General features: G+C 35.7%; 2 protein-coding genes across 2 annotated transcripts; one reads left to right on the top strand and one right to left on the bottom strand.

Annotated features, from left to right (window-relative positions):
* The first annotated feature begins 348 nt into the window (after positions 1-348).
* On the top strand, positions 349-6,159 carry LOC113346865 (CTP synthase-like). The gene is made up of 23 exons (XM_026590406.1): positions 349-670; positions 835-914; positions 1,582-1,668; positions 1,774-1,824; positions 1,909-2,026; positions 2,140-2,196; positions 2,397-2,461; positions 2,610-2,693; positions 2,874-2,924; positions 3,010-3,072; positions 3,159-3,205; positions 3,504-3,573; positions 3,706-3,768; positions 3,892-3,981; positions 4,068-4,106; positions 4,307-4,456; positions 4,566-4,643; positions 4,727-4,812; positions 4,927-4,975; positions 5,122-5,202; positions 5,288-5,381; positions 5,526-5,637; positions 5,797-6,159. Exons 1-22 carry the CDS (start codon positions 553-555, stop codon positions 5,588-5,590), a joined length of 1,686 nt encoding a protein of 561 aa, XP_026446191.1. The 5' UTR covers positions 349-552; the 3' UTR covers positions 5,591-5,637; positions 5,797-6,159.
* Positions 6,160-6,532: 373 nt separating this feature from the next.
* Positions 6,533-7,186, bottom strand: LOC113350641. The gene has a single exon (XM_026594776.1). It carries the CDS (start codon positions 7,184-7,186, stop codon positions 6,533-6,535), a length of 654 nt encoding a protein of 217 aa, XP_026450561.1.
* Between the last annotated feature and the right edge of the window lie 4,851 nt (positions 7,187-12,037).

Below are 12,037 nucleotides of genomic sequence, written 5' to 3'. Positions count from 1 at the left end.
CTATATAAATGTCCTTAATTTAACGGATATGGATGCCTAATGGATTTTCAAGGTTGCATCCGGACCCAATCCGTCATCCATTGGATTTCAAAAATTCATCCACGTCCAACCCATCACGGTCCGGACATCCATCTACAAAATACGATTGATCCCAGTTAAATCCGCGGATTACGGGCCAAATGCTCACCCCGACCTTTTCCTATGATAAGGTAGTTTATTCCAAATTAGTCCTAACCAATGATGATAAGTTGATAACCGAAGATAGTTAGATAGATCAACAAAATGTCAAAGTCCAATAGAAGAAGGTCGACCTAAATTTAGGGTTATTATAGTACTCAACAGGTGACGCAAACCGACAAAGACTGCAGTTACACTCGCCGAAATAGCGACACTTATAATCTTTTCAGCGCGTTGGTTAGAAGCAAAAACAGACTATAAAATATACTTTTCCAGGAACCAAACAAGTTTTTGGGGTTTCTTTCTTCTTGTTCTTATACTTTCCCGCTCGGACATTTACACAAACGCCTCATCCTCTATACACAGAGAGATAGAATGAAGTACGTGCTGGTGACTGGTGGAGTTGTTAGTGGACTTGGCAAAGGAGTGACTGCAAGTAGTATCGGTGTTGTTCTCAAAGCATGTGGTCTTCGTGTTACCTCTATCAAAATAGGTTATTTTCTTTGATTTTTTCGCTTTTTCTTTTTTTGTCAAAATAGCTTTTATGGATTTTATTTTTGTTAAAGTTAGAGTTTTTGAAGTAGTGGGTTTCCCTTGTTTGTTGAAATATGAGGTTGATAATATTGTTTTTGGTTCACTTCTAATGTGTTTGTGCAGATCCTTACTTGAACACTGATGCTGGTACAATGTCCCCATTTGAACATGGGGAGGTTTTTGTTCTTGATGATGGGGGAGAGGTATGATTCTTCTTCATTTTATCTGTAGAATTGAACTTTAAGAATTAGTGTAATTGTTCAATTCTGTTCTGGTTAGGCAATCAGTAGATTTGATATGGCTCGATTTCGTGCTGAATTTGGCTGGTATTTACCTCCTTGTTGTTAAAAAGAGCTGGTGACAACTTGAGTTAGAGCTTAAGTTGCCCTACTCATTGGGTTTTGGGTTGGTCTTTGCAATAGTTCATTTTGTTTAGAGAATTTACTCTGATAGTATTAAATTGTTTTCATTTTGGTTTTAAACTAGCCCAAACAACTTTAGAGCATCTCATGGTTTAGATTATCCACATCGAGTCAAAAGTTCATAAGCGTAACTTATCTTAAAAATGAATTAGAAAGGAAAAATTTAAGATCTCATTACACGAACAAGCAGGTGTTAAAGCACAAAGTATCAATGTCACGCAGAAATAGACTATTCACCTCAAGCTTCAACTATTCTTAAATCTCGATTTTATCAAACAACCTGAGTACCCTGCTCCCTGGGATGGTCTAGCTTATCTGCATCCTTGAATACTGGAATTAATTTATTGTTGAGAAATCTTCAAAACTGTCTAAATTACTGTATATTCGTATGCTTTTATCTAATAATTTCTATTTGAATATCAAACTAATATGTCAATGATTTTAAAAGGTTGATTTGGATCTGGGAAACTATGAGCGCTTCTTGGATGTTAGACTCACTAGAGACAACAATATAACCACAGGAAAGATATATCAGGTACCGAATATTGTGAAGGTTATTGAAGCCATTTAAAGCCGAAAAACAGTCTTTTATGGAGTTACTCGAGATAATTTATATAGTTCTTTTTCTTTTTACTCTCAGTCCGTGCTTGAGAAAGAAAGGAGGGGAGATTATCTCGGAAAGACTGTGCAGGTAATTTGTGTAGAATTTGCTTTGCTATTCTTTCAAAAAATAATGTTCCGCGATGGAGTGATTTTCACATTGGTGGAATTTTAGGTGGTTCCACACATTACAGATGCCATTAAGAACTGGATAGAGTCTGTAGCTGCTATTCCCGTTGATGGACAAGAGGGCCCTGCAGATATTTGCGTAATAGAGCTAGGTGGAACTGTAGGTAAATTCCAGTGAAAGCTCAGACTTTATCGTGTTAGATAACGATAACTAGTTTTCAGTTTTGAAATTATTAGTCCCTGGTTTTAATTCTGTATTATTTTATTGCTGCTTTAGGTGACATTGAATCTATGCCATTCATTGAGGCTCTACGACAGCTATCATTCTCTGTTGGTAAGGCAGCGCATTTTGGTTACTATTTTCCTGGATATGTATATGTATAATGTTTCCATCTAATGCCCCATTACGAGATGCCGAGAACTATAATTGCAGTGAGATGCACATTGGAGATTTTTTTCTATCTTTCTCCCTTTTACTAAATATGGTTTAGTCATCTAATGATTACTCATTTTTTTGAGTTAATATTTTTTTAGGACAAGATAACTTCTGTCTCATTCATGTCAGCCTTATACCTGTTTTGGGTGTTGTCGGTGAGCAGGTAATTTTCCAACCTCTTGTCCTAGTTTTTTCAAATTTAGATGTGTTTCATTTCTACCTTGACCATCTATACCAGGGGTTCCTCTACATTTTAAATCGTATTTTGCTTCTGTGCAGTACCCTTGTTCATTGCCTTTTTATGTCTGTAGAAAACAAAGCCTACACAACATAGTGTACGAGAATTGCGGGCACTGGGGTTGACTCCTCACTTATTAGCTTGTCGCTCAGCTCAGGTTAAGTTTTGTTGAAAAATTTCTATACAAATGAAATTATTGAAATCTTCTCGGCTTGGATTGCTTTCGATGTTTTGATGCGGTTCTACACCTGTCCTTATAGTTATAATGTCCTACTATAAATTCTACTATAAGTCACTGGTGAAAGGGAAAAGTTGATATGTTCTAGTTATTTTTCAGCCTCTGTTGGATGCCACAAAAGTGAAACTATCACAGTTTTGTCATGTTGCGGTGAGTAGTTATTGTTCAATATTTCGCTTCATGACTGTTTAAAGTCTAAACATTCACATGCTTACCTTCTGAATCACTTTCACAGGTGGATAATATTCTTAATGTCCATGATGTCCCAAACATCTGGCATGTTCCTCTTTTGCTGCGGGTGAGTTAGTTACCACAAAATTTATAGCTTTTTCCAATATTTATCCTCATGTTTGCCCGAGTATCTGACCATCAACCTTATTTCAGAACCAAAATGGTCATTTAGCCATTCTAAAACAACTGGATTGCCTAAGGTAAGTTATTTTGTTCGTATTTCATATTTTTCACTTAAAAGGATTTAATGTGAATAACCCGCTCCTGCCAAAACTCTATACGAACTCAAAGGTTGTTTGTGTGTCGAGACTCGTACTGTCTTAGGTCATGGAGGCTGGTTTGAAATGTCCTTTGTAATTCACACTGATATTTATGTTGGTGATACCGCAGTCAGTATGTTTTCCTAAAGTCAGTACTGGTAGTGAGTCTCTAACTAGTAACTCTTGGTCTCTGCGTAGTCGCACATGTTACTTGATGTTTTTGTTCTCTTAATTTCAGCAATGCGATACCACCCAACCTAGAGGAGTGGACTACAAGAGCAGAGACTTTCGACAATCTAAAAAATTCTGTGAGTATTACCAGCATGGAATATTATCTTAATTTCAGCAATGCGAACCTCCAAACTATCATGAAACGTTTTTCTTTTCAAGTACTTCCCCTTGTGATAGTAACTTACATAGAAAATACTTAATGGTTACAGGTCAGGATAGCGCTAGTCGGGAAGTATATTGGCCTAACAGATTCTTATTTATCTGTTGTGAAGGTACACTGAGTCCAATTTTGTTTTTAATTCTATGGCAGTAAGGCAACTGTTTACCTCTGTCGGGATTTGGTTTCATTTGCACCTTTCTGTTTTTCCACACTTACTTATATAGTTCTTCTTTAGGCCCTCTTGCATGCCTGTATTGCATGTTCGTTGAAGCCATCAATTGACTGGATTGCGGCTTCAGACCTCGAAGATGCTACGGCAAATTCTGTATGAACCTTGAACCTACGTTTATCATGTTTATGCATATGTATTCTGAAAATTGGGTCCTTGCCTAATTATAATTTACTTTACAGGCACCAGAGTCTCACGCTGCTGCATGGGAGACTCTAAGAGTAAGTAAATTATCTACAATTTTTTTTTTTATATATATATATATATATTTTTTTTTTGCTTTTAAATGCACTTTGCCTGGCCATGCTAAGCAGGACTGGCTCTATAGATACCATACCACCCTCGGTTTGAATCTCTTTTCTCCATGACTAGCCCCTTCCGATTGCCGCATTAATCTTTTACTGTAAGCCGTTGTTTGCAGAATGCAGCATGTGTTTTGGTTCCTGGGGGATTCGGGGATCGTGGTGTGGAAGGAATGATATTGGCTGCAAATTACGCTAGAGAGAATCACGTCCCCTATCTTGGAATATGCTTGGGAATGCAGATCACTGTGATCGAGTATGCTAGATCTGTATGTGGTCCCGTATCTTCTAAACACCTTTTTCCATTTTCCATTCTAGTTAGTCTTCCTGGCATCTGTTATCTGTTTACCTACCTTTTGTGGTTATGATTTTGATTAGGTTATGCGTCTGGAAAGAGCCAACAGCGCAGAGTTTGACCCTGATACACCTAATCCTGTTATAATTTTTATGCCAGAGGTATGTTTTATGTTTTAAGATAAGGTTTGGGGGAATTTATCTATTGAACAAAAACCGCGTAAAAGATACTTTTATAACTGCAGGGCTCAAGAACACATATGGGAAGTACAATGAGGCTAGGATCACGAAGAACATTATTTCAGACAACTGATTGTATTACCTCAAAGCTGTATGAGACATCTGTTAACTCATCTGGGTCAACAAATACCCTTAATTACTTTATTTTTTAGTTGTATATATTATCTTTGTTTCTGAATGAGTGCTATATATTTGTTTAACTTAGATACCATAATTACTCTTACGTGGATGAGCGCCATCGTCATCGGTATGAGGTCAGTCTGTAAAATGATTTTGTGGCGTTAAATTTTGCAATTGATCTATAGCCAAATTACCTTGCAAAAATTTACTCATTGCACTAGATTTTGTAGCGCTAAATTTCCTTTTTCAATGCTCATTTACATTATTTTGAATTGTGTAGGTCAATCCAGAGTACACTGACAAGTTTGAGGCAGCTGACCTGAAATTTGTGGGGAGGGATGAAAGTGGAAAAAGAATGGAGGTACATAATCTGGTCAATAAGGAGCAGCACTTCAGTCCCTTAAATGTTATAATATCTGATATTTTCTTTATCGATTCTTTTGCAGATTGTAGAGCTTCCAAGTCACCCTTTTTATGTGGGGGTGCAATTCCATCCCGAGTTCAAATCAAGACCTGGACGGCCTTCTGCTTTGTTTCTAGGTACCTTCTGTTGAAGCGAGAAAATTTTCCAGTATGAATAGTGATTCTTTCACTTCGGCTAATCGCCGGTGAAACCGTTAAGAACTGCAAGTTCATTTTTTATGTTTAAAATCTCTCTTAACAGTAAAAGTTGTGCAACTGTAGGTCTTATATTGGCAGCAAGTGGACAGTTGCAAGCGTACGTTGACAAGCAGCAAAATGGAAACTAGGACAGAAGTTGGCTTTTTTTTCAGTCATCATATCATACTTTTTCATGGTAACGCTAGTTAGAGTATTTATGGATTTGGGTCCGAACTTGATGTGCTTACATATTTTACTCTTCTTATGTTATCAAGTATTGATTACTGGACATATTACATCTTGTTACTTGTTCATTATGCAATCTGCTAAAAATATATGAATTCAATACTTGCAGTTTCAAACTCATACGTTCTGGCTTTAGGAAATATCATTAGTGCACTACAGACAACACTAAAGGCACCCATGAAACGGGTGGATCCAGAAAGTGGAATTCTGAACTTTGGTAATGTGAAGCTACTCAAGAAGGTTGTGTAATCCTTTGCCGTGCTGCGTTATTTTCTCCCTGCTTTAAGTTCAAAGCTTATTTTCGTGTTTTCTTATCTTGTGTTGAACAAAACCAATTAAGCTTTTCTTGATCTAGTTATTTGAGACGAAACGGTTTAGGAAACAAAAACAAGTCACTGCTAGAAGATGTTCACTAACTCTGAAATGACTGATATCTGCTTAAAGTAAATTATAGTTCTCAACTTTCTCTATCTTTTCCTACTTTTGATGCTATCAATTATGATTCATGCTGGATCTCTTTATAGACAGCTTGCAGAGCAATGAAACTTTTTTGTTTTTTCTGCAAAATGACTCACTTCTGAACTTTAAGTTAGTCAAAAGACCTGAATTCATGTCTGAGCAATAGTTGATGAAACTACAATAGAGGAACTCCAGGACTTATGATGACTCATCTGTGCTCTGGAATTTAATCATCATTTTAACAATGTTTACTGATCAATCTGGAGAAAGTATTATTGTAGAAATAACTCATAAGCAACACATACATAAGCTTCTTGTTTATCTACAGCAAATCCCGCAAGGTATACAAAAAAAAAAAAAATGAATGAAATCAAAAAGTGAAAGCATCAAACTGTGCTTTTCGTAATCGTCTCAGTATATTGTAAATACGAAATCTGTCTTTGTAACTTCATCTGTGCATAAAACTTAGATATGAATTCCTCCGCTTTTAGATCAATTCCTTCTTCCTCATTTTGGACTACATTGACAGAACTGAATCCATTGTTATCTGATCCGATTTCAGAATCTGAATCGTACAGTTCTTCTTCTTCTCCATTTCTTAAGAAACTCTTCCTACTATCTTGTTTATAAACAACAATATCATCGTCGCCCGTAAAATCATAATCAAAATCGACTTGTGGTTTTATACAAGGTAAGTGAAATTTCATTGAAGAATGTCTAGATTTAAACTGAAACAATGGAGTTTCATCAAATGATAATTCACGTTCACCATATCGAATCAAGTCTTGGTTATGATGATTATGAGAATGTTTTAGATTCTTTAAGTAATTTGGTAGAACCCGAAGCTCCATCATAAGTCCCCGTTTCAGCACACCGCCTTTCCTCGCCCACAGCAATGCAAATCGCAAGAAATTCCATGCTCGCCGACTGAAAACTCTTTTCTTCTTCTTCGATATGCTCGAATCCATTTTTCTCGGCGTAGTTGAATCCATCTTCTTTGGTGTAGCTGAATCCATCTTTGTTGGTGTATTTGAATCCATTTATTTTCTCAGACTTTCAGTTCTAGTAGGTTGTGACAGATTAGAGTTTGAGGTAATGGTGTGTGAGAAAATGAAGAATGTTTTGATTGAATAAAGAGGAAATGAAGATTAACGGCTATATTTATACGAGGTTTTTCTATAACTTTTTGATACGCGGTGATGTGCCCATATAGTTATGTGTTGTTTTTGGGGAAACGCAGAATATGGACGGTGAGAGCTTCCAGGAAAGACATGGGTTGTACGCGGTAGTTGTCAGCTGGTTGTGCCGTTTTATTGCCAAATATATCCCTGCTCTACAACACCATTTACAAGGCTCCAAAAATCATTACTCCCTTTCTTAGTAATGATTAGAGTCTAGAGAGAATGGTAGTTGAATTCCAATATGCATACAGCTGTTGGATGGAAAACCAGAACACTCTATTTCAGCTTGGAAGAATGTTTGTGCGGTTTTCTTCGTACAACTGCTTTTCTACATCTTTATTTCCAAGTTGTTTGAGTATTATTGATCGAGCAGCACTCCGACACATTTTACGGTTGTAAACTTGTAATGATATTTGTGGAAAAACTTTATAAATAAAAAAATTTGACTAATTATTATTCATATATTCCTAGTATTGTTGCTAGATCAAAACCACTTGACCAATACATAGTATTATCATTTTAAGCGACATGAACGATGGGGTCGTTTCTTAGTGTGTAAAGGATGTTGAAGGGCAATAATGGCAGACTAATTGAAGAGTGGGACACACATAAAAACCTGAAAATGAAAAATTATTAGTTGGAAATTTTGGTAGGAAGTTGTATTCAGCTGTATAATCTCTGTATTATTATAATCCTCCACAGCATCTAGAAAGCAAGTAGACTTTTGTTGTTTTTTTCAGCAAATATTTGTCTTCTTCCTGATTTCATTTAGCATTTCAGATAGAGAATCCTAAGCTTTTTCGCAATAACAAGAGAGAGACGCACACAATTAGAACTTGTTATTCTTCTAACCGTGTATTAGGGAGAAGTTATACTTATCATTATTCGATGATCTGTACGTAACCATTTCTTATATTACCGAGAGAAGTGTTTGATTGGATTACAAGGTTTGAGTTAGAAATGAAAATGCAGTGTATCCAAGTATTTAGGCATCTTAATAACGTGGATGCAGTATCGTTTGATTAAGCGTTTGGTAGACTTAATCAAATTTGATGATTAGTTCTTTTACCAAGTCTCTAAATAATTAGACCATGTGCTTAAAGCGTCTAATTGTTGAATTGATGATCAGAAGTTTCATAACTGTGTACAAGAAATTTAGAATTTGTAATGCAGTAAGCAGTGTTTACGTTAACTGATTGTAATGCAGTAAGCAGTAAGAAATTTGTAATGCAGTAGAATTTTTTAAAATACCCTGGAGGCTTAGACTATTAGTCCCTAGATTATATCCAATCTTTTTAAATTGGGGTGGATTCTATCGATTACAGGGTTCGAACCCCTATCTCCACAGTGGAAGGAAGCATGAGAACCGTCACACCAGTCAATGATTCTCGTGTTTATATTAACTGATTGATCTTTATTTCAATTTCCTAAACGGTTAAATGTTGCACACTGCACGTCACAATGAGACGAAAATTTTCATAATTCTTTTTTGCCACTGTTGTCGTAGATGCAAATATTCGTCATGACTTTTTTTTTTTGATGAGAAGGATAAATTGTATTAATCAAGAAATATAGTACAAAAGATTTACAAGCTCATTTTTATCAAAACATTAGAACCAACATTAGATTTAAAAACTTTTTGTTGAATCTGGGCTGATATGTGTCGAAGATGTTTTAGACGCGTTTCTTTTGCAATGTAATCCGCCGCAGAGTTATATTTCGTTTTTATATATTTCACCTTAACTTGTGGGAGTTTTTCCATAATAAAGAACGTAGCCTGTATGGTATTTTCCGCATTCCAAGGAGAATCTTTGCAAGCCTTGTTTATTGTATCCGCCAAGATTTTGCAGTCAGTTACTATTGAGTGAGACACTAGATAATATGTTTTCACTTAGCCAAGTAAAAGCTTTTAGCAAAGCTTTTGATTCTACATGAAAAGCTGAGGAAGCCCACTCCGATCCTGCCGAAATGTGCATGAGAGTTTCATTGTCTAAGAATAAAGTATAAAAGCACATCCCATGGTGGAGTTTTTATTTTTAAAAGCAACATCGATAAATATTATCCAGTCCGACGATAAGACATACCATTTCTCCTAAGAGTCAATACTTCTTTGAATCATCGATGTCTTTTGAATCTTTTCCTGAGGAGTATGAAGCAAGAATTTCTTTATTTGATCTATGAGGTTATTCAGATTTGGAATGATTTTGTCAAACACTACCGAACATCTATACTTCCAAATGAACCAGGATATGGTTGCGATTTTATCCGATAATATTTTGAAGTCTGGTTTGTGATCCACTCCTTTATCCAATTTTCAATTGAGTCTGTACAAATTCTTGTGTTCACTGCTTATACAGAGACCAAACCATATAGCTCTTTCAAAAGGAAGAAACGAATTAGATGTTGTTTTGTTTCTTGCTCCTGTGAGTTACACATTGGGCACTCTGTATTTATGTCTGTATTATGCGCTCCTTGTCTAGAATTAGTTGGAAGATCTTTTTGAGCTAATTTCCAAACAAATAATTTGATCCTAATATTCGTCATGACTCAATATACACTTTTTGGCTCAAAATCTGCTATGTGGCCCAATATCTATGAGTATAATGACCATAATCCGTTCCCTAATTCATTATCTCATTGTGGCCTTGCATTTTACCTCTGTATGGACTTTTAACCGACTCAAAAAATGTGTTTGTGATGAAAATATATCCCTTCGTATGAAATCTACAAGGTAATCTAAAATGTGCGGTTTTAACCTTAAACTTTCCACATGATTCACATGTCTTGAAGTCTGCATGGTGACCTAATAATTGAATAATTACTCTAAGTATGCTCAAGGAAAGCATCTGCCCAACGATGAGTGACCTATAAATTCTACATACTTATATGTTGTGATCCAAATTCTGCACCGTAAATCATAATCTACGATGGTGACCCAATATGTATTAATAACTGACTCGACAACTACCATTATGACTCAAAATATGCGTTGCGATTTAGATAACCAAATTTATTTCCTTATAGGAAACTTGACCGCCCGTAGCATGAAATTTACCCCATTTTTTTCTTTCTTTCATAAAACCCTAATTTATATTAATAATATTACATAACTGAGTTGCTGTGTTGAACTCAAAGATTTACCCAAAAACATAGCTAACTAAAGAGTTACAATATAAATTCTTTAACTGACTTCTAACTATTTCTAGTACCCGATTCAAAGATAACAAAGGTAAGGTAAGGTAACAAAGCTAAATGGTCATATTTGATTTGAAAGCAAAGTCAAACCCATTAACAAATCTACATCAAGCAGAAGTGTTAGGATCATTAAGAGATCTAACTATTTCTCAAGGTTTTAATCAACTACAAAGTAACGAGGTAACAGTAACAGTAACACATGTGTCTAAATCGGTTGAGAACAACTGGATTCGGTGTCTGAATCAGTCTGATACTGTTAGAGCACTGCTCGGTTGAACTCGGAACCGTTGCTATCTCAAGCTTGCTTGTCAAGTTTATTTGCCAAAACTAGAAGTCTTGATTTCTAGTCTACTTATAGCTATGTCTCATATTAGGATAGAATGTATAGTTGAGATTTAGACTTTATTGTGTTCATCGAATGAAGACGAAGAACTACTAAGGGTAGCTTGTGGAACTTCATCAACAAAAGGTATATGGAGACTTGAACTCATCTATCACTCAGAAGTCTATTTCTATTCTATATCCTATTGAGACAAAAGTCGTATAGTTATATAGACTTTATTTTATACACATTTGATATTTCGAGCTGAGTTTGACTCAGTTATATATTTATCGAAATATGTGTTGGTAAGCTTTCGCTTAAACCAAGTCCATCTTTTATTCTTGAAGAAAGTCAAAAAATGATCATGTCAAAATCACCTAGTAACATCTTACATGATTTGTGTGAGACAGTCATTTGATGTAGACTCAGAATGTTTCGTATTGATCTATTGATCAGTTGAAAATTGCTTTGAAGCTAATAGTTTGTGTGAGACAGCTATTCCCGTCTTCTAGGAATGTTTCAATGATTAAAATGGAGTTTAGAACAATTAACCATTGATTGGATATAACATAGTATGCGTACTTGTATGCTAACTGTTGCATGTTACATCAAGTCCGGGAACCATAGTATGCATACTCGTATACGTACTGGTTTAACAGTTGAAGTCCCGGGACTTAGTATGCATACCCGTATGCGTATCATCTTAACATCTCAAGTCCGGGAATTTAGTATGCATACCCCTTTGCATACTAATTCAACTGAGTTCGGTCGTGAACAGCAGTATGCATACCCGTTTGCATACTGGCGGACAGACCAAGTCTGGAACTCTAAGTATGCGTACTCGTTTGCATACTTGAGTTGGTTAAGTTCTAAATCGGTTTATTCGTGAACAAATACATTTATATAATAAGGAATGCAATCTTTTGAAAACCGTGGCTATAAGGTTCATGAATCGATTCGAGTGAATCAAAATCGATTTTGTTTCAATTGTGTCTTCTATACTTCTATGAGAATATAAACAATTGAAAACCTCTATAACTAATTTCATTTGAGTCATTTGAACTAGTTGTGTTAAAGATGAACAAGGTTGATATGAAAGTGTTCATATGGCTAACTTCGGTTAACTATTGTTGAGCCAACCAAGTGTACACGTTTAGGTACGGTTACCCAATTGATGAAGGCACATTTAGGTA

The sequence above is a fragment of the Papaver somniferum genome, chromosome 2 (genome assembly GCF_003573695.1).
Source record: "Papaver somniferum cultivar HN1 chromosome 2, ASM357369v1, whole genome shotgun sequence".
Classification (NCBI taxonomy): domain Eukaryota; kingdom Viridiplantae; phylum Streptophyta; class Magnoliopsida; order Ranunculales; family Papaveraceae; genus Papaver; species Papaver somniferum.
Note: the sequence above shows the minus strand (reverse complement) of the source record. Positions and strands in the feature narration are given on the sequence as shown.

Bases quoted from the DNA above. Each gene is read 5' to 3' on its own strand.
- LOC113350641 (XM_026594776.1), bottom strand. From the start codon at position 7,186: ATGGATTCAAATACACCAACAAAGATGGATTCAGCTACACCAAAGAAG.
- LOC113346865 (XM_026590406.1), top strand. From the start codon at position 553: ATGAAGTACGTGCTGGTGACTGGTGGAGTTGTTAGTGGACTTGGCAAA. The intron at 2,197-2,396 runs GTAAGGCAGCGC...ATATTTTTTTAG, and splicing joins ACAGCTATCATTCTCTGTTG to GACAAGATAACTTCTGTCTC. The intron at 4,644-4,726 runs GTATGTTTTATG...TTATAACTGCAG, and splicing joins TTATAATTTTTATGCCAGAG to GGCTCAAGAACACATATGGG.